Below are 27515 nucleotides of genomic sequence, written 5' to 3'. Positions count from 1 at the left end.
GTTGCTTTAGGAAATCTCAGTGTACAGTTGATTGCACATAAATAGGAGAATAAGAAGATCCAGTGATCCAGCATCAGCAGATGCTCGTTCAGTGGACTCAAGGAAACCTCATTACGGCCCGTCTTCATAAACAAAGCACGGACACTGATGTTTGGAATCTTGATGTTTCCAGGCAGTAATGGCTTCAGGTAGTGTCAAAGTCTTAGTTATTTTTTGAATCAATAAGGCGTGTGGCACTGAATGAAACCCACTAGCTACCAAATTGTCCTCAATCTAGGCCTAAGAATGGGCTTCCAAGGTTTCAGTGATGAAGGTGTCTGCATTCAAGGATACCTTGGTTAGGTGATGTGTTTCAGAGATGACAAAAGGCACTTCAGTTTCTTCTCAGAACCCTGGCCCGGAACTCATCTGGAGGAACTCCCACAGAAGGAATGTCTACCTATTGCCTCAGTTGACTATCTCTGCAGATCCTGGGAATTAACCACAGGTAGGTATCACCTGACTACTGAAATTACACAAACTAAGTGTCTGACATTGGAAAGATTCCAGAAAAGGAGACACAGATGTAAGGATGCTGACTCAGTATACTCCCAAGGATCATGGGGCTATACTATTTCTAAAAATGAAGAGTCAATGGTGTCCAGTTCTCAGCACCACCCTCAATCTATTTATACAGATCTGGGGACCTTTAATCACTTATGCTTGACACAGAGCCTCATTGCATGTGATTCTTCTGAACCTGTGGTGCAGGATCTCAGCACTGGGCTGGGGAAGTGAGGAAACAGATCGACAGAGTGAGACAGGTACCCAGAAATCACCTACTACAGGACAGGCCCCACAAGGAAAATAACAGAACACTACTGGCCACCACGTATGGCCCCCAGCTAAAACCTCTCCAGCACATTATCAACTATCTACAACCTATCCTGGAAAACGATCCCTCACTCTCCCAGACCTTCAGAGACAGGCCAGTCCTCGCTTACAGTCAGCCCCCCAACCTGAAGCAAATACTCACCAGCAACTACAAACCACACCACAGAAACGCTAACCCAGGACCTAATCCCTGTAGCAAACCTTGTTGCCCACTCTGTCCCCGTATCTACTCTAGTGACACCATCAGAGGACCCAACCACATCAGCCACACCATCACAGGCTCATTCACCTGCACGTGTACTAATGTTATATATGCCATCATGTGCTAACAATGCCCTTCTGCCATGTACACTGCCCAAACCAGACAGTCCCTACGTAAAAGAATAAAAGGACACAAATCAGACATCAGGAATGGTAACATACAAAAGCCAGTGGGAGAACACTTCAATCTTCTTGGACATTCTATAACAGATTTGAAAGTAGCTATACTTGAACAAAAAAATTTCAGAAACAGACTTCAAAGAGAAACAGCAGAACTACAATTCATTTGCAAATTTAACACCATTAATTTGGGCTTGAATAGGGACTGGCTCATTACAGAAGCATCTTCGCCTCTCTGCCTCTCCTGGAATTGTTTGGGAGTGGACTACATCCACCCTGATCAAATTGGCCCTGTCAACACTGGTTCTCCACTTGTGAGGTAACTCCCTTCTCTTCATGTGTCAGTATATTTATGTCTGCATCTGTAATTTTCACTCCATGCATCTGAAGAAGTGGGGATTTTACGCACGAAAGCTTATGCTCAAATAAGAAAAGATAAAATAACTAAAAAGCTAGAAGACTGATTTGGGGGAGGCTGCTGGGGGAGGAGAGTTAATATGGAAATGAGACACTAATAATACATATGTATAAGAAAAGACAACAAAAAGTTATAAATGAGTTTGTGTAACAAAGGAAGGTTGAAGCTGTCCAGTGCTGGAGGTGACTGTAATGAGACCATCCTGATCAACTTCCCTCTTGTGAAAAGAAAAGGAGTACTTGTGGCACCTTAGAGACTAACCAATTTATTTGAGCATAAGCTTTCGTGAGCTACAGCGCACTTCTTCGGATGCAATTGGTTAGTCTCTAAGGTGCCACAAGTACTCCTTTTCTTTTTGCGAATACAGACTAACACAGCTGTTACTCTGTTCCCTCTTGTGAGTAACTGATCACTACTCGCTGAGTGTTTGGTCTTAAAAAATATTTGTTAGACCCATCTGTTGAGTGACTCTTAATCCAACACTGCTTACACTGTTCACCGAATCATTTCATGCAAGTGTTTCATCAGAGTCAATTGTGCCAGATCCTCAAAACCAGACTGTCAATCCAGATGGATGCAGAGATCAAACACCACTTACACTTCTGCTAGATCACTTCAAACAAGTGGTACACCAGCCAATAGTGCCAAATCCTTAGAATTGGACTTGCATGATTCAGACTGTTGTGGGGATGTTAATGCCATGTACAAAGGGGGTACCCGATGACTTCATCAAGTACTTCACCACATTCTATGATGCCAGATCCTAGGCAATTGACTTAGTTGACCTAGAGGGATCTGGGGCCCTAGTGCCTCTTATAGTGGGCACCAAACTACTTCTGATTCTCTGAAACTGATGGTGCCAGAACTGTGGCAGCATGTCAACAGTTTCAGGACCTCAGCAATGAACTGGGTCTACCTAGAGGGATTCCGGACCTCAGCAACATGCTGATTGTGCCAGGACCTCTGCGCTGGATTAGCTCTACCCAGTCACACCCTGGGGCTTTGGTGTCATATCAACAATGCTCGAATTTCAGTGCTGGATTAGGTTGACCTGGACAGATCCAGGGACCTAGTTGCTGTATCTACTGTGCTGGAATCTCAGTACCGGGCTTTGTCAGTCAGGTTAAGACCATGGACCTGAATGCTGCATGATCTGGAATAGAGTCACTTGGCTAGCGAATCTCTAAAGTCAATGATGGACTTACACATTGTCAGACTTAGTTTCTGGGACTTGAAGAGCTTCCCATCAGCAGGGTGTGGCAGCCCTCCTGCTCCATGTGGGTCCAGATGACACATGATAAATGGGTATCATTTCTATTTTGTTCTTAAATTAAGAAACCTGTGTTAATTAACTGAGAATCTAACTAAAATAAAAATAGCCCTGAGAAGGCAGAAGAAAAGGAAAAACTGACAAGGAATGAATTGAGGACACCGTGTGTGAAATGAGCTCACTGAACCTTTGGCAGTTAAGAAGGAACCCAGGAGCAGTTGGGTGCATTCCTCCAATAACCTGAGAATTGCCCACCGAGGAGGCAGAGGGAGGGATAATTGACCTCAATGAACACCACTCTTCAGAAGATTCTGTAACTCAACAATGGGAACTGCCAATCCCACAAATGGAAATAAGCAGAGGACACTTGAGGAAAAAACAACATTCATTCAGATTAAACTATTGACACAGAATCAGTACTTAAGTTAACCACCTTGATTAATACTTCCTCAAACCATCTGAAGAATACACCTTCAAGTCCATTCACTGAGAGGAAGCAAACATCAGTTTTAATACTAACTCAAAAAGTATTTAAACTTTCAATGAAGTCACAAAAACTGACTGCAAAAACTACAGATTGACAATTTGGCATCTCAAAGGAGAGAATTTTGAATCTTCTTTAATAGTTTGAATTGGATACAGAGATGCTTCAAAAGGAATAAATCATGAAGATTCTGATCCCAAACTTCACAGTAATTAGGAATGTCTAAAATCGGTCATATTGGCTCCTGACAAACGCTGGTCCATAAAGAACGTAGTTCTTAGGGTTTGTCTACACTTACCGGGAATCGATGAGCGACGATCGATGCATTAGCGGTCAATTTAGCGGGTCTAGTGAAGACCCGCTAAATCGACTGCAGATCGTCCTCCCATCGACTCCTGTACTCCATCAGATCGAGACAAGTAAGGGGAGTCAACAGGAGAGTGTCTCCCGTCGACATTGCGTAGTGTGGACCCCATGGTAAGTAGATCTAAGCTATGTCGGTTTGAATTACGTTATTCACGTAACTCAAATTACGTAGCTTAGATCGACTTTTCCTTTTAGTGTAGACATGGCCTTAGACTGCTCAAATTCATAAAAAAAAATTCTGCAATGATTTCTTCAATGATTTCTAGTGTTCTACAGCCCTTAAAATATCAAGAACAGGACTGAAAGATTCTCATTTTTAACAAATCCAACAATCTGAATCAGAGGAACCTTGAATTAGTGCATCTTAAATTGGATATCTAAAGCAACTCCTTTCCATTAAATTATGAGGATAGACAATCACAAGAAAAGTATTAATATGCGAACACTTAGATGCATGTAACTTCATGGAAATTCAGCATAAGCAGCAAGACTGTTAAGTTTCAGCTTACTGCTCATTTTGCAAAGGCTGATGGAATCCCTTTCTAAATTTGGAATCTGGTCCCACATTGATGCAACTGAGTAACTTCATTCACTAAACTCAACAAGATTTATGTGACCACAGTTACACACGTTTGTTTGTTTGCTTGCAAATTGGGCACTTTCAGTTGTGCATAAAAGGATAAGAACGGAAAGCCAAAGGGTAATTTCCCCTTCCTGCAACAAGTTTTTGCAAGACAAATCTCACTCATGTGATAAGCAGTTGCTCATACCCACAAGGAGAGCATGGAGAAGAATCTTAAAGGTAAGTAGAAACCATTTGAAAAACACTATAAACACAAGCCATAAAATAGCCTCTAATATTAATTTATCACTCAATGTTGCAAACACTTACATACAAGTAACTATGCTCAAGTGATAAGTCTTGTTGGACTCTTAATCCACCTTTCCTTGGTCCTGTTTAGTAAACTGGCTGGGGTAGGAGTCCAAGCCTCTACACCAATTTTTAAGGAAGTGTTTTGTGGGGGAACGGCTGGTGTATGTAGAAGAGTGACAAGAAAGGAGTTTGAATTTTTCTGTGTGTGTTAGAGAGCTTTCTCCTTTAACCCTCTCCAAGAAAAATGGAAAGGTGGAAGTCATCTAGAAATCCACAGAAAGTTGGTTTGTGTAGGTTAATGCCAGCGAGCAGTTACTGAAGGGAAAATTACCATTATTACTAAACATGCGCCTAAAATAAGATTTTTTTCCCTCTGTATTCTTAATTAAAGAGCTACAAGAATTAAGCCTAAAGGCACCAAGTTGGGCAGCCGTACAAACATTTGAGAATAGCAGCTGCAATATTTCTTCCCCTCCCTTCTCCCTCTCTGCTCCAAAATATAAAGCCCACAAGAGTATGACTTTACTTGAGTATCAGTATCTGCAGTAGCACCTGGCCACACCATCAGTTTGGGGATAGGGCCGGGGATACCAAGGCTCCAAAACATCAATACCACTGCCAAAAATAAAGAACAGAAGTAACAGCATCCCCCAGCTACCCAGCTTTGACCATATAGCAGCTGACTCAATAGGATGCCATGGCCATGTGCCCTGGGGCTTGGGTTGGGGTTGACTCCAGGGATGTAGTAATGTTCCAACACCAAGTACCTCCTCATGTGACTTCTCCAACAGAGACACATTGATGCCTTCGGAGGCAAACTCCCGCAGCGGCAGCAGCTGGGTAAGCGCTGTTGGCAAAGAATACATAACATTCTGATGCTATTTAGGATGTTTATTTCATTTCCTTGTCTAATGCCTTTTCCCCTGCAATTAACAGCTGCCTATGTTTTTTTTTTTAAAAACAGGATGCTTACTGCTTTATGTTCACCTGTTGCATGATTCAGAATTCCACCTGATGGCATAGAACTGCAGGAGGGGGGGTACCCTGTGTAAACATTATTTTGATTACGGAAAACAATCTATTCACACACTTATCTTGGTCAGGCTCAGGAAAAGAAAGGACAAACAAGACTAATGCTTCATATTTACTCTAGATGTTGATATGTATTGGTCACCAATGTAGAAATTTCCCAACATCTTTTTTTGAGCACGATGATCCAAAGTGATAACATTTTCCTGTGTAGTACTGAGGGCCCTCAGCTCTCAGTTAAATCAATGGGAGACGAGGACCTTCTGCACATCTCAGGATCAGACCTTGTATCTTTTATCCTAGCCTCACTAAAATTAAGATCTGTGGTGATTTTACAGGCATCACTGCCAAAAGTTCAAGATTATCAGCTGGACAATCAGTTTTATTAACTTGGGAGCAATAAACATGATGGTCAGGGCAGGATCTAAAATGCATCATTTCCAAAGCCCACTGTCACAGGCTCATCAGATTTTACATGCTGATAATAAATCCAGACTATATAAGAATATTAACAATTAGCATTTGTGAGTAAACTAAAATTCAGCTGTAATTAAAGTACTTTACATTAGAACACGAAGTTGTCTTCTGTCATCAATAACCATATACTTTAAGGATAGATTTTTTTAAACATATATTTTTGTTTAAATTAAAACAAATAAGTTAAATAATAGTTAATTTTTATTATTCTGTGAGCTCACACCTTGTTTATGAGGGTTAACTTTAGGAGCAGCAATGAACTTAACTCTAACATTCATAAAACAAAAATCTTTACATTGGTTTGGATAAAAACATACCACTTCATCTTCAAATCCTCCAGCCAGCACAAGTGAATAAGCTCCATCATTACTGCGTCCATGGATTCCACCAACATGGGGTCTGTGAACGCCTGCTTCACTCACCTTGGGTAATAAAATTAATAGAGGAAATCTTTAAGATAACTTCTTGAAGCAACTGGCCAACAATATTAATTTTTAACAATTCATTTATTGTTTAATGAAGTATAATTCTATGTGAAGAGGCAGTCTGCATAAAAGGTTAATATGAAACTGCCTAAGGAAGAGAGGATTTTATGTACTTTTAGGAGAAACAAAGTCACAAAGGCAGTCTGGGGTGAGCAAACATTTTGCCCTTAGGGCCACATCAGGGTTCCAAAACTGTATGGGGGGCTGGGTAGAGACGGCTGTGCCTCCCCAAACCCTAACCCTAACCCTATCCGCCCCCTCCCACTTCCCACCCCCTGACTGCCCCCCTCAGAATCCCCAAACCATCCACCCCCCGCCACTCCTTGTCCCCTGACCACCCCCTCCTGGGACCCCCTTCCCCTAAGTGCCCCCCCGGGACCCCACCCCTATCCAATCCCCCCCTCCCTGACCCCTATCCACACCCCCACCCCGACAGGCCTCCCTCTAAAGCTTCCTTTCAGAATGTGGCCCTGCGAACATGGGCGGAGGACTCAGGAGGAGCAGGGGCAGCCACACAGCCGGAGAGATGCGGCGGTTTCCCTTTCAAAGCGCCGCTTCTCTCTGGTGGCCTGGTGCTCCTCCTGAGTCCTCCACCCGTGTTCGCCACGCTCTTGCCACCTGTCCCCTGTGGCTGCTGGTGAGCCTCCCTTCCTGCTCTCCCCTGCTCCCACAGTGTAGCCCCCTTCTGTGCTGGCGGCATGGTGAGCTGAGGCTGCGGGGGAGGGGCCTGGGGCTAGCCTCCCCAGCCGGGAGCTCAAGGGCCAGGCAGGACGGTCCCGTGGGCTGTAGTTTGCCCACCTCTGGTCTAGGGCCCAATTCACTGAGCAGTGATTAGAGGTGGCTGAGTGAGGGGATTGAATCACCCATTCCAGCTGTATGTGGGACCCAGCTTTAAAAAGCATGCAGGCTCCCAATGACTGGTAAGACATGTGGCTCGTGAGACTAAGGCAATTAGCTAGTTGAATTTGCCAGCAAAAGGACAGTAGGGAGATAAGGAAAGGAAAACCACAGAACCCTAACCTGCAGCTACTCTATACAGAAGAGCCCACAACTGGACAGAAATAATGTGTCACCAACACCACTGCTGGCTAGCTCTAACTCTGCCTGTACCTCTTGGGGCCACTGCCAGACAGGCATCTTGATTCTGGAGGCTTCCACCCTGGCCCTGTCTTGACTTGCTCGGAACATGGCCTGGCGGGAGAACCCACTAGTGTGTTGGGTGTCTTCTGGGAGTCCCTCAGGTAGGTGAGCAGCAGGTAGAAGTGACTCATCTGGGTAGCATCTAGGAGCATGAGCACTTCATTGACAGGGCACACATGGAAACACCTGGGACAGAGAATACTAACCAACTTCAGATGACTACAGCATCACTAGAGGAGGAAGGAGAATTGGCACCTCTACAGGGAGGAGATTGGTTGCTGGTCACCTCGGGCAGCAGACAGTGCTTCACCGCCATGCAGGTCCCCCATCCATCATGGTCAAGAACCAGTATGGAGTACTGGCCATAGAAGGTAAGGAGCAGACCCCAACAGCTAAGGAGGAGGAGCCATCTTCTCCCAAGACTTCTCCCTTCACCACACCCCAGAGAAGCAAGTATAGGGTGCTGGTGGTCGGGGATTCCCTTCTGAGGGAGACAGACATCCATCTGCCAATCTGATATAGAGTCCCAGAGGTGTGCTGTCTGCCTGGAGCCAATATCAGAGATGTCACAAAAAGGTTGCCAAGACTAATTCATCCCCCTGACCCTATCCCATGCTGCTCATCCACATGGGCACTAAGAATGCTACCAAGTATAACCCTGAGCAGATCAGCAGTGAATACAGGACTCTGGGATTGAGGATGAAGGAGTCGGGGACACAGGTTGTGTTCTCATCCATCCACCCAGTTGAGATTAAGGGTCGAAGTAGAGAGACATATCATGGAGATGAATGCATGGCTGCATAGATGGCATCAATAGGAAGGCTTTGGCTACCTCAACCACAGGTAGCTGTTCTAGGAAGGACTGCTAGGAAGAGATGGGGTCCAACTGACCAATAAGGGGGAAAGGATCTTCATATACCAACCTGCCAACCTACTGAGGAGGGCTTTAAACTAAGTTCAGAGGTTGGAAGTGACAAAAGCCCACAAGTAAGCGTAGGAAAAACAATCCTAATGGACAGTTAGATATTGGGGTAGGGGGAACATGGAAAATTACAATAGGGTCACAGGAGCAAGAGTGAGATCAGTGAGGGAATCTGCTCAATATCTTAGGATGTCTATACACAAATGCAAAGAGTATGGGGAATAAACAAGAACAAGAACTGGAAGTATTTATAAATAAGCTAAATTATGACATAATTGGCAGCACAGGGACTTGGGATAAATCTCAAATGAAATATTGGTATAGAGGGGTATAACTTGTTCAGGAAGAACAGGCTGAGAAAAAAAGAGAAGTGGTGTTGCATTAAACATCAAAAACATATACATTTATTCTGAGGTCCAGAAGGAGGTGAGAAACAGACCGGTTGAAAATCTCTGGGTAAAGATAAAATAGGCAAAAATAGGAGTGATGTCAAGATAACGGGTTACTATAGACCACCAAATCAGGAAAAGGAGATGGAGGCATTTCTAGAACAAATAACAGAAATATCCAAAACACAAGCCTTGGCAGTAATTCTAGACATCTGCTGGAAAAGTAACACAGCAAAACACACACTTTCCAATAAGTTCTTGGAATGTATTGAGGAAAAACTTTTGTTTCAGAAAGTGTAGGAGGGAACCAGGAGGACAGCCATTGTAGACTTGATTCTGACCAACACAGAAGAATTTCTTGTGAATTTTAAGGTGGAAGGCACTTTGGGTGACAGGGATCATGACAGATTTCATGATTCTAAGGAAAGAAAGGAACTAGAGCAGCAGAATAAGGACAATGGACTTCAAAAAAACACACTTTTAACAAAATCAGAGAGGTCCTATAAAGAAAATCTAAGGGAAAAATGAGTTCAAGAGAGCTGGCAATTCACAAACAGACAATATAAAGGCATAACAGCAAGCTATTCCAATGCAAAGGCAAGATAATAAGAGGTCAGTGTGGCTCCAAGAGGAACTCTTTAATCAAAAAGGAATCCTATAAAAAACAGAAACATGAACAAAGTGCTAAGGGTCAGTGCAAAAGAACAATGCAAGCACATAGGGACAAAAGCAGACAGGTTAAGACACAAAATGAGCTACACCCAATAAGAGGAGCTTCTATAAATTCATCTTTCTCAATTGAAGACAACTGGCAGTTTTTCAAAGAGACATTATTAAAGGCACAAGAGTAAACTATCCCACTGCATAGGAAAGAAAGGAAGTATGTCAAGAGACCACACTGGCTCAACCAGGAGACCTTCAATGATCTAAAACTCAAAAAAAAGAGTCCTACAAAAAGTGGAAACTCAGCCAAAATTACAAATTACACAGTTATGTAGGGACAAAATTAGAAAAGCCAACGCACAAAACGAGATCAAACTAGCTAGAGACATAAAAGGAAACAAGAACACATTATACAAATACATTAGAAGCAAGAGGAAGACCAAGGACAGAGTAGGCCCGTTACTCAATGAGGGGGGAAAGACAATAACAGAAAATGTGGAAACGGTAGAGGTGCTTAATGAATTCTTTGTTTCGGTTTTCACCAAGAAGGTTGGTGGCGATTGGACATCTAACATAGTGAATGCCAGTGAAAATGAGGTAGGATCAGAGTCTAAAATAGGGAAAGAACAAGTCAAAAATTACTTAGACAAGTCAGATGTCTTCAGATCACCACGGCCTGATGAAATGAATCCTAGAATACTCAAGGAGCTGACTGAGGAGATATCTGAGCCATTAGAAATTATCTTTGAGAAGTCATGGAAGACGGGAGACATTCCAGAAGACTGGAAAAGGGCAAATATAGTGTTCATCTATAAAAAGGGAAATAAAGACAACCCAGGGAATTACAGACCAGTCAGCTTAACTTCTGTACCCGGAAAGATAATGGAGGAAATAACTAAGCAATTTCCAAACACCTAGAAGATGATATGGTGATAAATAACAGTCAGCATGGATCTGTCAAGAACAAATAGTGTCAAACCAACCTGATAGCCTCCTTTGACAGGGTAACAAGCCTTGTGGATAGGGGGAGAAGTAGTAAATGTGGTATATCTTGACTTTAGTAAGGATTTTCATACTGTCTCACATGACCTTCTCATAAAAAAAACTATGGAAATACAATCTAGATGGAGCTACTATAAGGTAGGTGCATAACTGGTTGGAAAATCGTTCCCAGAGAGTAGTTATCAGTGGTTCACAGTCATGCTGGAAGGCCATAACGAGTGGGGTCCCGCAGGGATCAGTTCTGGGTCCAGTTCTGTTCAATATGTTCATCAATGATTTAGATAATGGCATAGAGAGTACACCTATAAAGTCTGCGGACAATACCAAGCTGGGAGGGGTTGTAAGTGCCTTGGAGGATAAGATTAACATTCTAAAGGATCTGGACAAACTGGAGAAATGGTCTGAAGTAAATAGGATTAAATTCAATAAGGACAAATGCAAAGTACTCCACTTAGGAAGGAACAATCAGTTGCACACATACAAAATGGGAAACGACTGCCTAGAAAGGAGTACTGGGGAAAGGGATCTGGGGGTCATAGTGGATCACAAGCTAAATATGAGTCAACAGTGTAACGCTGTTGCAGAAAAAAAAAAAGAAAAAAAAAGCAATCATCATTCTGGGATGTATTAGCAGGAGTATTGTAAGCAAGACATGAGAAGTATTTCTTCTGCTCAACTCCACACTGATTAGGCCTCAACTGGAGTATTGTGCCCAGTTCTGGGTGCCACATTTCAGGAAAGATGTGGACAAATTGGAGAAAGTCCAGAGAAGAGCAACAAAAATGATTAGAGGTCTAGAAAACATGACCTATGAGGGAAGATTGAAAAAACTGGGTTTGTTTAACCTGGAGAAGAGAAGACTGAGAGGGGACACGATAACAGTTTTCAAGTACACAAAAGGTTGTTACAAGGAGGAGGGAGAGAAATTGCTCTTCTTAACCTCTGAGGATAGGACAAGAAGCAATGGGCTTAAATTACAGCAACGGAGTTTTAGGTTGAACATTAGGAAAAACTTCCTAACTGTCAGTGGTTAAGCACTGGAATAAATTGCCTAGGGAGGTTGTGGAATCTCCATCACTGGGGATTTTTAAGAGTAGGTTGGACAAACACCTATCAGGGATGATCTAGATAATACCTAGTCCTGATATGAGTGTAGGGAACTGGACTAGATGACCTCTCGAGGTCCCTCCCAGTTCTATGATTCTATAACTCTATTTGGCACTGTGGAGGTCTCAGCTCACATACTGCATCCAATTCTGGGCACCATATTTTAGGAAAGATGTGGACAAATTGGAGAGAGTCCAGAGGAGAGCAAAAAATAAATATAGGGTTTAGAAAACCTGACCTATGAGAAAGGCTAAAAATTGGCATGTTTATGCTTGAGAAAAGATTACTGAAGGAGGACCTGAAAACAGCTTTTACATATGTTAAGGGCTGTTATAAAGACGACAACTGATTGCTCTCCATGTTCACTAGAGTTAAGATAAGTAGTAATGGGCTTAATCTGCAGAAATGGACATTTAGGTTAGATATTAGGAAAAACTTTCTAACTACAATCATTGTTAAATTGTACCATAAATGGGCACAAACCTGAAGGCATGGTGGATTACGCACCCAAGAAAATATTTACCATTTACTTAAGGAAATTTAAGCGTTGCATTTTAGCCATCTTTTAATTGCTGATTGTTTCATAAATTAAAAACTACATTAAAAAACCACAGAGGCTGAAAAGTCAAGTACTGAAAAGGTAGCAAATGTCAGAATTAAGTATGCCAGTTACAACCTTAATTCAATACCATTATACATATGCACTGTAATACAATCTTTAATTGCACGATCATGTACTATTTATTTCAGAGGCTATCTTCCTCTTTCAGTGCACAGGATGGATAGTGCTCACTGAATAGAAATTCAATATTTGTTTTTATCCTCAAAATTGAATGTGTGGTCCCCATACTTCATTCACCACATATCATCAAAACTCTGAACTGAATACAGAAGAGGAGGTTACTTACCTGTAACTTCAGGTTCTTCAAGATGTGTGGTCCCTATCATTATTCCACTGTGGGTTCCATATGTGCAAAATGCGTCAGGAGCCAGAGATTTTGGAAGTAGTGTCCGTTGTTTCCATGCATGCTTCCTGGATCACCTTGTGCCTCTGATCCAGGGGATAAAGGGGAGGGCAGACCAACTGCCTCTCCAATTCCTTCTCCACTGTAGATAAAAGAAGATCCAAAGAAGAGGGGAAGGAGAGTAGATACTGAAATACAGACAGGGAGGTCTGTGCAAAGGACAGGTGCAGAGGAGCACTGGACTAGGTCAAAGTGTCTTCTAAAGGTGTGAACGGAGCTGCACATGTCCCTCCTCCATATCTGTAAAGCAGCTATCTCCTAAAGCAATGCAATAGTCACTACAATGAGCTCTTACCCCATGGAGGGTTAGGGTTTCGACAGTTGATAGCAGAAGCTCATGGGGTGGCAGTTTGGAGAGTATACTGACTCAAGCCATGCTTGGAGGCAACAAAGGTAAAGTTTTGTGAAAGGAGTGATCTGAGTGCTGGAGACGAAATGCCTCAGGAGAGAGAGGCAAGTCCTAATTGATACTCAAGGGCTGTTTGTGATCTGGGCTATAATGCTGTTCATGGTCTGAAACTGCCTTTGGGGAAGTAAGCTCTTGCAGTGACCAAATCCAGGATGGCGCCAATGAACTCCAGGGACTTCATGGGTGTCAGAACAGATTTTTCAGGGAAGAAGGGAGGTATAGCATCATTAAGAGTTGACATATGGGCCTCCTATTGTGACTTGGCAACAAGGAGCCAGTTGTCAAGGTAGGGGAAGACAATGAGACCGAGGTGTCTGACGTGAGCTGCCAGTACAGCAAATACTTTGGTGAAGACCATGGGGGCGGTCGCTAGGCTAAAGGGAAGTAATCTGTACTGAAATGGTCTGGACCTACTACAAATCTGAGGAAATGTCTGTGGTTGGGATGAATATATACATGAAATTGGCATTCTTCATATCGAGAACTGTAAATCACATGTCCTTCTCCAGGGATGGTATTAAAGAGGCCAGTGTGACCATATAAAACTTGAGTTTGCAAATGAAGCGGTTGAGGTGGCACAGGTTGAGAATTGGTCTCCATGCACCCTTCTTTTTTTGGGTATAAGGAAATAAGTTGAGTAAAAGTCACTCTCTTGGTACAGAGGAGGGACATGTTCTATCACATCTCAATCAAGAAGAGGAAGTAGAGATGCAAACTCGATCGCACAGCCAAAGCGGATGTCATTCAGCACCCACTGGTCTGTGGTTAATGCACTCTAGGTGTTGAGAAACAGTGCTAGACAACCTCCAAATGGCATGTGAAGGTCAGCCGATATTGGACTTAGGGACTCTCAGCCTCAAGGTCCCATTAAAAAATAGCATATTGTCAGGGGGTTGAGATTGGGATACCAAGCCTGTTGCCTCAGACGTAGGGAAATGGGTCCTTTGAACCTTTTGCCTTTTGCATGGTGGTTTGAAGGGCCTTGGATACAAAAATTGCTGAGCCATGGGTCTAGGTCTAGATGACTGTCGATGGATCTTCCTCGTGGGGGCACGTTTCAGAGTAGCAGCCGTCTTAGTCTGGATCCATAAAAAGAACAGGAGTACTTGTGGCACCTTAGAGACTAACAAATTTATTTAAGCATAAGCTTTCATGGGCTAAAACCCACTTCATCGGAGGCTTGCAGTGGAAAATACAGTAGGAAGATATATATACACACACACACACACACACAGAGAACATGAAACAATGGATGTTATCATGCACACTATAATGAGAGTGATCAGTTAAGGTGAGCTATTACCAGTAGGAGGGGGGAGGGGAAAACCTTCTGTAGTGATAATCAAGATGGGCCAATTCTAGCACTTGACAAAAACGTGTGAGGAATGGTAGGGGGGAAAAATAAACATGGGGAAATAGTTTTACTTTGTGTAATGACACATCCACTCCCAGTCTTTATTCAAGCCTAAGTTAATTGTATCCAGTTTGCAAATTAATTCCAATTCAGCAGTCTCTCGGAGTCTGTTTCTGAAGTTTTTTTGTTGTAATATTGTGACTTTTAGGTCTGTAATCGAGTAACCAGGGAGACTGAAGTGTTCTCCAACTGGTTTTTGAATGTTATAATTCTTGACGTCTGATGTGTGTCCATTTATTCTTTTGCGTAGAGACTGTCTGGTCTGGCCAATGTATATGGCAGAGGGGCATTGATGGCACATGATGGCATATATCACATTGGTAGATGTGCAGGTGAACGAGCCTCTGATAGTGTGGCTGATGTGATTAGGCCCTATGATGGTGTCCCCTGAATAGATATGTGGACACAGTTGGCAACGGGCTTTGTTGCAAGGATAGCTTCCTGGGTTAGTGTTTTTGTTGTATGGCGTGTGGTTGCTGGTGAGTATTTGCTTCAGGTTGGGGGGCTGTCTATAATCAAGGACTGGCCTGTCTCCCAAGATCTGTGAGAGTGATGGGTCGTCTTTCAGGATACGTTGTAGATCCTTGATGATGCATTGGAGAGGTTTTAGTTGGGGGCTGAAGGTGATGGCTAGTGGCATTCTGTTATTTTCTTTGTTGGGCCTGTCCTGTAGTAGATGACTTCTGGGTACTCTTCTGGCTCTGTCAATCTGTTTCTTCACTTCAGCAGGTGGGTATTGTAGTTGTAAGAATGCTTGTAGGTGTTTGTCTCTGTCTGAGGGGTTGGAGCAAATGCGGTTGTATCATACAGCTTGGCTGTAGACAATGGATTGTGTGGTGTGGTCTGGATGAAAGCTGGAGGCATGTAGGTAAGTATAGCAGTTAGTAGGTTTCTGGTATAGGGTGGTGCTTATGTGACCATCGCTTATTAGCACTGTAGTGTCCAGGAAGTGGATCTCTTGTGTAGACTGGTCCAGGCTGAGGTTGATGGTGAGATGGAAATTGTTGAAATCATGGTGGAATTCCTCAAGGGCTTCTTTTCAATGGGTCCAGATGATGATGTCATCAATGTAGCACATGTAGATTAGGGGCATTAGGGGACGAGAGCTGAGGAACCGTTGTTCTAAGTCAGCCATAAAAATGTTGGCATACTGTGGGGCCATGTGGGTACCCATAGCAGTGCCGCTGATTTGAAGGTATACATTGTCCCCAAATGTGAAACAGTTATGTGTGAGGACAAAGTCCAGTCACCAGGTTTGCCGTGACATTATCGGGGATACTGTTTCTGACGGCTTGTAGTCCATCTGTATGTTGAATGTTGGTGTAGAGGGCTTCTACATCCATAGTGGCTAGGTTGGTGTTTTCAGGAAGATCACAGATGGACTGTAGTTTCCTCAGGAAGTCAGTGGTGTCTCGAAGATAGCTGGGAGTGCTGGTAGCGTAGGGCCTGAGGAGGGAGTCTACATAGCCAGACAATCCTGCTGTCAGGGTGCCAATGCCTGAGATGATGGGGCGTCCAGGATTTCCAGGTTTATGGATCTTGGGTAGCAGATAGAATACCCCTGCTCGGGGTTCTAGGGGTGTGTCTGTGCAGAAACTACACCATCTGTTCAAGAAACTCCCTGAAAAAGCACAAGAGCAAATCTGCACAGACACACCCCTAGAACCCCGAGCAGGGGTAAGGAAGCAAAAGACTCCTCTTGATCAGAGTCTCCCCATGAGAAAGCTGATTCCTGTTCCAGAGGCGGTATCATTGGCGCTGCTGGAGGGAACATATATCTTGAGAAGGGATCAGGAAATTAACTTCTCTGAGCAGTTGACTCTCCGGGTGGTGAAGACGAAGCAACAGGTTCTGACCTGGATCATGCAGCAGTGAGAAGGAACATGTGAGGTGGTTGGATATTATTTTCAAATTTTCCCGCTCTGGACACATGGTGCACACATGTAACCCACAGTGGAATACAATAGGGACCATCACTAGAAGAAAAATTATTAATTTCCTTGGGGGTTTTCTATGGTACTCTTGATATCATCTTGGTCTTTACAAACATATATAAAATTTTTCTTCACAACACCCTGTGTGTTGAGGTGGTTTTATTATCCTCATTTTACCCATGTGGAACTGAGGCACAGATTTTAAGGCCAAAATTGTCAACTGTTAGTTTCACAACTTGAGAAGCCATTAGTCTGAGCTAGCAGAGTACTTAGCACTTTGTATATTTAGAGCGCTGCTCCCATTGACCTCAGTTGCTTTTGTCAGTGCACAGCACTTTTGCAAATCTCACCCCAGGAATGAGTACCTCAGGCTGAGTACCCAGAAAATGAGGAAGACACAATGCTCACTTGTGAAAATTTTGGTTTACGTGACTTGCCCAGCTTTCAATAGGAACTCTGTGGCAAAGGCAGGGATAAAATCCAGTTTTCCAGAGTAGCACTAAATGCCTTTAAATATGAGATTGTTCTTTTTCTTCCTGCAGTTCCCTTCCTTATTCTCCACACTTTTTCAACTTCTGCAAAAATGAAGCACAAAACAGGGGTCCTACAGACCACATCAACAGTTGCATGGGCATTTCCTAACTTCTGAGTATTTGACTTTTCAACCTTAACGTCTAATAAACTATGTTAAAATAATGTTATTTTATATGTTTTTTAAAAAATTAAAACTTGAAAAAACTTAAATTTCATCCTGTGGAATCATGTGGGGTTATCAGCAGGGTTAGGATTTTTAGCTCCACAGCACAGTCCTTCACCACTGGAGCCAATGAAGTAACTGGTAGCTTTAGAAGAATTTTCTGTGTGGACTTGCCACTAGTGGAGGAATAAAGTCATACAATTTGCCATTGGATTTCATAGTTAGTTATTTGAGTCGATGCTAGCCACGGTATTAAGAACGCACTCCGCCGATCTACTGCACTTAGTGGGGACATACACAATCGACTGTACAAAATCGCTTTCTAAAGATCGACTTCTATAAAATTGACCTAATTTCATAATATAGACATACCCTTAGAAAAGTTGTTTTTTTATTTATAACCTGAGAATATTTGATCTGGAAGTCAACGAGAGATATTAAACACAGAACTCTGCAATTCCATTTTTATAGATCAACTTTTCAGAATACAATTGGACTTTCAACTACTTATTTTCATTCTCTTCATAAATGTGTGTTTTGAATAGGACATGATGATCATAGAATATCAGGGTTGGAAGGGACCTCAGGAGGTCATCTAGTCCAACCCCCTGCTCAAAGCAGGACAAATCCCCAACTAAATCATCCCAGCCAGGGCTTTGTCAAGCCTTAAAAACCTCAAAGGAAGAAGATTCCACCACCTTCCTAGGTAACGCATTCCAGTGCTTCACGACCCTCCTAATGAAAAAGTTTTTCCTAATATCCAACCTAAACCTCCCACACTGCAACTTGAGACCATTAATCCTTGTTCTGTCATCTGCTACCACTGAGAACAGTCTAGATCCATCTTCTTTGGAACCCCCTTTCAGGTAGTTGAAAGCAGCTATCAAATCCCCCCTCATTCTTATCTTCTGCAGATTAAACAATCCCAGTTCCCTCAGCCACGCCTCATAAGTCATGTGTTCCAGTCCCCTAATCATTTTTGTTGCCCTCCGCTGGACTCTCCCCAATTTTTCCACATCCTTCTTGTAGTGTGGGGCCCAAATCTGGACACAGTACTCCAGATGAGGCCTCACCAATGTCTAATAGAGAGGAATGATCACGTCCCTCGATCTGCTGGCAATGCTTCTACTTATACAGCCAAAAATGCCGTTAGTCTTCATGGCAACAAGGGCACACTGTTGACTCATATCCAGCTTCTCGTCCACTGTAACCCCTAGGTCCTTTTCTGCAGAACTGCTGCCTAGCCATTTGGTCCCTAGTCTGTAGCAGTGCATGGGATTCTTCTGTCCTAAATGCAGAACTCTGATAGTCTGAAAGTCTGTCAAATATCACAGAACATTCTATAATGGAAATTACACTTTTTCTAACAAAAGTTTTAAGTGGTTACTCAAATGCAACAAGTATTTTTGTGAAAAATACACAGAGATGGAGAGCCATAGCGTAATTTTAGACTAAACAGAAATTACGTAACTTTGTCATTCTCAGATGGCTGTGTCTATGGTACAGCTCACCTCAGTGTCACAGTCAGGAACTAGAACTAGACTGGAATTCAACTGCCTCACTGCTGCCACAGAGGAACTGTCACAAATGCATAGTTAAGATTGACTTTTGCCCTTAAAAAGGAATTCAACCTCTTTATTATGATTAATACACTGAATCCTTCCTAAACTAACAGGTTACACTGAGTACTGAATGAATTTTCAGAGAACATATAAGTAAATGGTAAATAGCTTTAATTAATTTTTTTTTATTAGATTACAGGTTTGGTTGATAAAGGTAATAGGGTTGATGTAATATACTTAGATTTCTGTAAGGTGTTTGAACTTGGTACGGCACAATATTTTGATTAAAAAACAAGAATATAAAATTAATATTGCACACATTAAATGGCTTAAAAATTGGCTAAATGATAGGGCTCAAAATGTTAACTGTAAATAGGGAATCATCACTGCGTGGGTGTGTTTCATCAATAACCTAGGAAAAAAACATAAATCATCCTTGATAATGTTTGAAGATGATACAAAATTGGGGGAGTGGTAAATAATGAAGCAGATAAAGGACTGAGTCAGAGAGATCTGAATTGCTTGGTAAACTGGGTGCAAGCAAACAATATGTATTTTAACACAGCTAAATGTAAATATGTACATCTTGGAACAAAGAACGCAGGCCATACTTACAGGATGGGACTTTATCCTGGGAAGCAGTGACTCTGAAAAAGATTTGGGGGCTCTGGGGGAAAAAATCAGTTGAACAGGAGCTCCCAGTGTGACACAGAGCTAATGTGATTCTGGGATGCATAAACAGGGGAATCCTGAATAGCAGTAGAGAGGATATTACATCTCTGTTTTTGGCACTGGGAGAATGTTGCTCTGGTGTCCACAATTCGAGGAGGATGTTGATAAACTGGAGAAGGTTCAGAGAAGAACCACGAGAAGGATCAGAAGATTAGAAAACATGATGTATAATGACAGATTCCACGAGCTCAATCTAGTTAAGCTTAACAAACAGAAGGTTAAGGGTTGACTTGATTCCAGTCTATAAGTATCTACATGGGGAACAAATATTTAATAACTGGCTCTTCAATATAGCAAAGAAAGGTATGACACAATCCAGTGGCTGGAAATTGAAGCTAGACAAATTCAGACATGGTGATAGCTATTAATCGTAAGAACAATTTATCACGGGATGTAGTGGATTCTCCATCATTAACAATTTTAAAATCAAGATTGGATGTTTTTCTAAATGATATCCTCTTGGAATTATTTTGGGGATGTCGTGTGACCTGTGTTATACCAAAGATCAAATCAGATCATCAAAATGATCCTTTCTGCTCTTGTAATCTATGAAAATTCCGTGCGCACAACACTGAAACAACATTCTCAACTGTAAGTTCTCTTTTTTCAAAATAGAATTTGTAAAACAGATCACGTTCCTAAATGTGACATAAGAGCTTGATTTAACCCTCTTACATTAGTTTTATGCTGGTGTAACTCTATTGACATCAGTATAAAACCAGTGCAATGGAGTGAAAAATCAGGGCAAAAGATCCTTGACTCTACCAAGAAAGTAGGTTATGTTACCCTGGATCTGTTCTTCCTTTTACAAAACACTTTACTTGTCTGTATAGCAAATAATTAAAGGTAGATAATTTGTATTTAGGATAAATCCCTATTCTTGGTGCCTAGAATTTTTTGCAGGTTTGTGGCTGTACATAAAAGGTATATATTTCACTAATAAAAAGCATATTATCTAAATATCTTCTAAAAGGAAACGCGAGATAATAGACTCTCTCTTACACACTGTAGATGCTCAAACTGTGATTTTGTAAGGCCTGGTCTACACTACGAGTTTATGTCAGATTTAGAAGCGTTACATCGAATTAACTCTGCAGCCCTCCACACAACAAAGCCATTTTTTTCAACATAAAGAGTTCTTAAAACAGATTTCTGTACTCCACCAGAAAGAGGGGATTAGCACTAAAATCAACATCGCCGTTTCGAATTAGGGTTAGTGTGGACGCAATTCGAAGGTATTGGCCTCCGGGAGCCATCCCACAGTGCACCATTGTGACGCTCTGGACAGCACTCTGAGCTTGGATGCATTGGCCACGTGTACAGGAAAAGCCCCGGGAACTTTTGAATCTCATTTCCTGTTTGGCCAGGCGAGCTCATCAGCACAGGTCACCATGCAGAGCTCATCAGCACAGGTGATCATGCAGTCCCAGAATCAAAAAAGAGCTCCAGCATGAACCAAAGGGGAGGTACTGGATCTGATCGCTGTGTGGGGAGAGGAATCCATGCTATCAGAACTACGTTCCAAAAGATGAAATGCAAAAACATTTCAAAAAATCTCCGAGGCCATGAGGGACAGAGGCTACAGCAGGGATGCAACACAGTGCCGCGTGAAACTTAAGGAGCTCAGACAAGCGTACCAGAAAACCAAAGAATCAAACGGACGCACTGGGACAGAGCCCCAGACATGCCGCTTCTACGCTGAGCTGCACGCAATTTGGGGGGGAGGAGGGGCACCACTACCCCACTCCTGTCCGTGGACTCCAACGATGGGGTACTCTCCGCCATGCCTGAGAATTTTGCGGATGGGGAAGATGAGGAGGAGGAGGACGAGCTTGAGGAGAGCACACAGCACACCGTTCTCCCCAACAGCCAGGATCTTTTGCTCACCCTGACTGAAATACCCTCCCAACCCAACGAAGCCAGAGAAGAGACCTCTGGTGAATGTACCTTTTAAAATATAATACACGTTATAAAAGCAAGTGTTTTTTAATGATTAAGTAGCCCTGAGGACTTGGGATGCATTCATGGTTAGTACAGCTACTCATTTCCATTTGAATCTCATTTCCTGTTTGGCCAGGCGAGCTCATCATCACAGGAGACCATGCAGTCCCAGAATCGAAAAAGAGCTCCAGCATAGACCGAACAGGAGGTACGGGTTCTGACCGCTGTATGGGGAGACGAATCCGTGCTGGCAGAACTCCGTTCAAAAAGACAAAATGCCAAAATATTTGAAAAAGTCTCCAATGGCATGAAGAACAAAGGCTGTAACAGGGACCAGCAGCAGTGCCGCGTGAAAATTAAGGAGCTCAGCCAAGCCTACCAAAAAACCAGAGAGGCAAACGGCCGCTCCGGTTCAGAGCCCCAGACATGCCGCTTTTATGATGAGCTGCATGCCATTCTAGGGGGTGCAGCCACCACTACTCCAACCCTGTGCTTTGACTCCATCCAAGGAGTGGCAGGCAACACGGAAGTGGGTTTTGGGGCGAGGAAGACGATGATGAGAAAGAGGTTGTAGGTAGCTCACAGCAAGGAAGCTGAGAAACTGGTTTCCCCAACAGCCAGGATCTGTTTCTCACCCTGGACCTGGAGCCAGTTCCCCCTGAACCCACCCAAGGCGGGCTCCCAGACCCTGAAGGCGGAGAAGGGACCTCTGGTGAGTGTAGCTTTGTAAATATTATACATCGTTTAAAAGCAAGTGTGTTTAATGATTAATTTGCCCTGGCATTCGTGGCCAGTACAGCGACTGGAAAAGTCTGTTAACGTGTCTGGGGATGGAGCGGAAATCCTCCAGGGACATCTCCATAAAGCTCTCCTGGATGTACTCCCAAAGCCTTTGCAAAAGGTTTCTGGGGAGGTGTCATAGGCAACCTTATTCCGTCCTTTATGGTAGGACACTTTACCATGCCAGGCCAGTAGCACGTAATCGGGAATCACTGCGGAACAAAGCATTGCAGCGTACGGTCCTGGTGTTTGCTGGCATTCAAACATCATCCGTTCTTTATCTCTCTGTATTACCCTCAGGAGAGTGATATCATTCATGCTCACCTGGTTGAAATAGGGTGGTTTCAGTAAGGGGACATTCAGAGGTGCCCGTTCCTGCTGGGCTGTTTGTCTGTGCCTGAAAAGAAATCCTCCCTGCAGTTAGCCACGCAGCAGGGAGGGGGGTCATTGGCGCTGAGCTGTTTGCATTTGGCTAGCAGGGATCTTCCCTGATACCAGCCACGTGGTGGAGGAAGGGGTAAAGTGATCATCCCAGAGAACTGGATGGGACGGGGGGGTTAGTTTGGTTTCTGCTGCTGCACTTTAACAGGAAAACTGCAGCACTAAATGGCCAACTCAACGTGCTTTGCTTGGTATGGGAGAGGAGGGCGCTGCTGTTGTGAAGGTTGCAGAGGCCGAAAGACTATGGTTTACCATGGCCGCCTAAAAGCTGAATTCTGTTGCCTGTCATTGCGTGTGTGATCTCTAACACCAAAGCCGCAGGCACGCAATAGAAGATGCAAAATGCAACCTTGTACCAAAATCACATGTGCTATGTAATGTGAATAGTATTGTTCACCGTGAAAGAACATTCTTTCTGTAAAATGTACCTTTTAAAGTACTTCACTCCCTTTTTTTCCTCCAGTAGCTGCAAATGTTTCAAGCCTCCCTCCTCCGTCCCAAAGGGCTATCTCCGATAAGGAGGCAAAAAAACGCACGTGCGATGAAATGTTCTCTGAGCTCATGCAGTCATCCGGGACTGACAGAGCTCAGCAGAATGTGGGGAAGGACACAATAGCAGAGTACAGGAAAGTGGCCGATGAACGTGAGGAGAGGTGGCGGCAGACAGATCACAGAAGGCATGCGGCAACGCTAGGGCTCCTGTGGGATCTAACTCATATGCTCCAGCGTATGGTTGAGCTACAGGAAAGGCAGCAGGAGAAAAGACTGCTGCTACAGCCCCTGTGTAACCTACCGCCCTCCTCCCCAAGTTCCGTAGCCTCCTCACCCAGACGCCCAAGAACGCGGTGAGGGGCCTCTGGCGACTCAGCCACTCCACCCCAGAGGAGTGTCCAAACAAAAGGAGGCTTGCATTCATTAAGTTTTAAAGTGCTGTGTGGCCTTGTCCTTCCCTCCTTCACCACCCTACCCGGTGTTTCCCTCCTCCACCACCCCCCTGGGCTACCTTGGCAGTTATCCCCCTATTTATGTGATGAATAAATAAAGAATGCATGAATGAAGAAGCAACCATTACTCTATTGCCTCTGCAAGTGGTGATCGAAGGGGGGAGTGGAGGGTGCTTAGCTTATTGGAAAGTAGAGTGAAACTGGAGGGGGGGAGGGAAGGAGGGGAGGGGAGGGGGTTCCACCAAGGAGAAACAATCAGAACTTTCACACCGTAGCCTGGCCAGTCATGAAACTGGTTTTCAAAGCTTCTCTGATGTGCACTGCACCCTCCTGTACTCTTCTAACCGCCCTGGTGTCTGGCTGCGCATAATCAGCAGCCAGGCGATTTGCCTCAACCTCCCACACTGCCATAAACGTCTCCCCCTTAATCTCACAGATATTGTGGAGCGCACAGCAAGCAGTAATAACAATGGGAATATTGGTTTCGCTGAGGTCTAACCGAGTCAGTAAACTGCGCCAGGATACTTTTAAACGCCCAAATGCACATTCTACCACCGTTCTGCACTTGCTCAGCCTATAGTTGAACAGCTTCTGACTACTGTCCAGGGTGCCTGTGTATGGCTTCATGAACCACAGCATTAAGGGGTAGGCTGGGTCCCCAAGGATAACTATAGGCATTTCAACATCCCCAACGGTTATTTTCTGGTCTGGGAATAAAGTCCCTTCCTGCAGCTTTTGAAACAGACCAGAGTTCCTGAAGATGCGAAAGTCATGTACCTTTCCCGGCCACCCCACGTTGATGTTGGTGAAACGTCCCTTGTGATCCACCAGTGCTTGCAGCACCATTGAAAAGTACCCCTTGCGGTTTATGTACTCGCTGCCTTGGTGCTCCGGTGCCAAGATAGGGATATGGGTTCCGTCTATGGCCCCACCAGTTAGGGAATCCCATTGCAGCAAAGCCATCCACTATGACCTGCACATTTCCCAGAGTCACTACCTTTGATAGCAGCAGCTCAATGATTGCGTTTGCTACTTGCATCACAGCAACCCCCACAGTAGATTTGCCCACTCCAAATTGATTCTGACTGACCGGTAGCTGTCTCGCGGTGCAAGCTTCCACAGGGCTATCGCCCCTTGCTTCTCAACTGTGAGGGCTGCTCTCATCTTGGTATTCTTGTGCTTCAGGGCAGGGGAAAGTAAGTCACAAAGGTCCACAAAAGTGCTATTTCGCATGCGAAAGTTTTGGAGCCACTGGGAATCATCCCAAACCTGCAATACTATGAGGTCCCACCACTCTGTGCTTGATTCCCAGGCCCAAAATCGGCATTCCACGGCATGAGCCTGCCCCAGCATCACCATGATCTCCAAATTGCTGGGGACCGCAGTTTTACAGAACAGAAATCTGTGTTCATGTCCTCATCGCTGTGCTTCCATCACCTCCTTGCCTGGTTTTTCAGGTGCTGGTTCTGCATAAACTGCATGATAATGCGCGAGGTGTTTACAATGGTCATAACTGCTGCGGTGAGCTGAACGGACTTCATGCTTGCTGTGCTATGGCGTCTGCTCGGGCAATCCATGGAAAAGGGCGCAAAACAATTGTCTACCGTTGCTCTGACGGAGGGAGATGTTTATCTCTTGGACAAAGTAGCTTTTTGTTATTATATCTCTTCAAATCCATTCAGCTAAGTGGAATGTGACTGCATGATGCAGAAGACATTGATTTAACAGATTAGGCACTCAAATATTAAGGAGTAAACCTATGAAGTTAATCATCTACTGCAGTATCATCTCGAAGGCTTCTGAAGGAAAAAAGAGCCCTTCCTACATTTTGAGTACAGATCCTTCCTCGTTATTATTTGTACTACAGTAACACCAGAGGCCTCAATTATATTAGGGTCCTCTGTGTCAGTCGCTGTAAAAACACATATACAGACAATATGTTCTGAATAGTTTACAAATCCTATGAGAAGGTCAACATTTAAGATGAATGCTTGTGTTTCTGAATTTTAGGAGCTATTTTCTTATTAGATTTACGCTTTCTTCCCTTTGTTGCGATGGGATTCCTTCAAGGAGAGTAACTGCTTTTATCTGATTTTTATTTTATTTTATTTTTTTTTAGCACCAGAGCTCTGGACTTAACTTTGGAGGACAATTTGACGGATCTCTGCAATCTGGGAAATTGGAGCTGGAACTCAAGTTCATCCTTTTGTTGGTTTTCAGGGACTCTGGAAGGACCATAACTTCTGTTTCCAACTACTCTGTTACCATCTCCCATGTAATTCCAAACAACCTTCTAGCAAAAATACAAAGCTAGCGAGTTCTAGAAGCAAAACGATTATTCTAAAAGGAAGACAAACTAGTGTCAGGTGTCAAACCCACTTTGCTGAACCACCAAGAGAGTCCTTAATCTGTTCTGCAGCTAAGTAAGAAGCAGCTAAACTGGTGGCTGAATGAGTAGGTGAGGAAACGAGAACATTGCCGCTAAGTGATCAGCACAAGAGAAAATTTCTGATGCCATGGAAATTTGCCCCAAGACCCATATACCATTCCAAAATATAAAATTCCTCTAAAAAAATACAAGAGAAACTTGTTTTCCATTAGTAAAAAAAAAGTGTCCCTTGCTAAACAAACTTCATTGAACTTAGAAAAGGAAATATCTGGTCTCCTCTTTGGAGGAAGAGATAATGGAAGGACAGTCAGTTCAGCAAACATGCCAGAAGGAGGGGCTTTCAGATGTCTTTATTCTCCAAGCCAGCCCCTCCACCCTCAAAAAAGGAGTTATCCTCTATTAAGATGGATTGGATAATTATTATTATTTCTGTCCAAATCAGTAGAGTCAAAGCAGGAGAAAAAGAATTAGCCAGTTTTGAAAATAAAAAATGACCACTTTCCTAACTAGAAAAACAAAAATCAATTATGTGGATTAGTCTTAGTATTTCTCAATGTCAGATGAGGCAGGGGAAAAGAGGAAACAACAACTGAAGGTAATGGTATCAGTTATGTCTCACCTGAGAAAGATTTGTGCCACTTTGTGAAAAAGCCATTAAACGTTTTCTAAAGTCTAACCCGATAGCACACTGAGTGTTCCATTCAGGATCTTGATATGAAAGACTGAAAATGAATCCTAATTACAGTGGGTGCACTTCAAAAGTTCATTTGAGTTTTGGAGGTATTACCAATTCCAGTGCTATTCCCCATTTTAAGTATAGTATTGATGACTACAACTAGTAGTAGCTCTAAACCCAGAATGAACTCTTAATTGTGCCCACCGTACTTTATTCTACTGAAAATGACGGCAATCAATACCAAAACCATTCTTGTACCAATCTATACACAATAGAGAATTCTAAAGCAACATACCTGAACTCTGAATTTCCAGGTTGTTCCAACAGGAACGCCAGGTATAGGTCCATAGTGGTTAGAAGGAACAATAGTGCATTCCTTAGTACGACCAACACAAGCCATACCCTACCAACATATCAGAGAGAAGAAACTAATTTTATTATATTTAAAGTTTCTTTTCAAAGTTGATGCAGACATAAGGATCTCTATTATGATAAAAATATTTTATATACATTTTTTCAATCAATTTTATGTAAATTCTAGTTTTTATTTATAATCCTTGTCTCCAGTCAACTTTAAAAAAAAGGATATTGACTGTTTTAACTTTTGGAGTGGAGACGATGGGAAAAATTCAGCATTGGTTTACACACTGTGCAATTCCACTGAAGATTGCATGATGTGTAATTTAGTACT

The 27515-nt window shown here is 43.2% G+C and overlaps 1 protein-coding gene across 5 annotated transcripts in view; it reads right to left on the bottom strand.

Moving 5' to 3' along the window:
* Nucleotides 1-27515, bottom strand: part of UHRF2 (ubiquitin like with PHD and ring finger domains 2) — a 171904-nt gene that overhangs the window by 30916 nt on the left and 113473 nt on the right. For 4 of the 5 annotated variants that reach the window (XR_012159104.2, XM_073345307.2, XM_073345304.2 and 1 more), the window contains exons 8-9: nt 27120-27227; nt 6490-6594 (exon numbers count right to left, since the gene is read on the bottom strand). Coding sequence is in view for 4 of the 5 variants with exons in the window: in XM_073345307.2 (XP_073201408.1) it covers nt 6490-6594; nt 27120-27227 (213 nt within the window). In the remaining variant the exon portion in view is untranslated. The remainder of the gene's footprint in view (nt 1-6489; nt 6595-27119; nt 27228-27515) is intronic. The other variant, XM_073345305.2, reaches the window with a different exon arrangement.

This window comes from Lepidochelys kempii, chromosome 5 (assembly GCF_965140285.1).
Source record: "Lepidochelys kempii isolate rLepKem1 chromosome 5, rLepKem1.hap1, whole genome shotgun sequence".
NCBI lineage: Eukaryota > Metazoa > Chordata > Testudines > Cheloniidae > Lepidochelys > Lepidochelys kempii.
The sequence above is the reverse complement of the archived record's forward strand: the minus strand, read 5'-3'. Positions and strand labels throughout refer to the sequence as shown.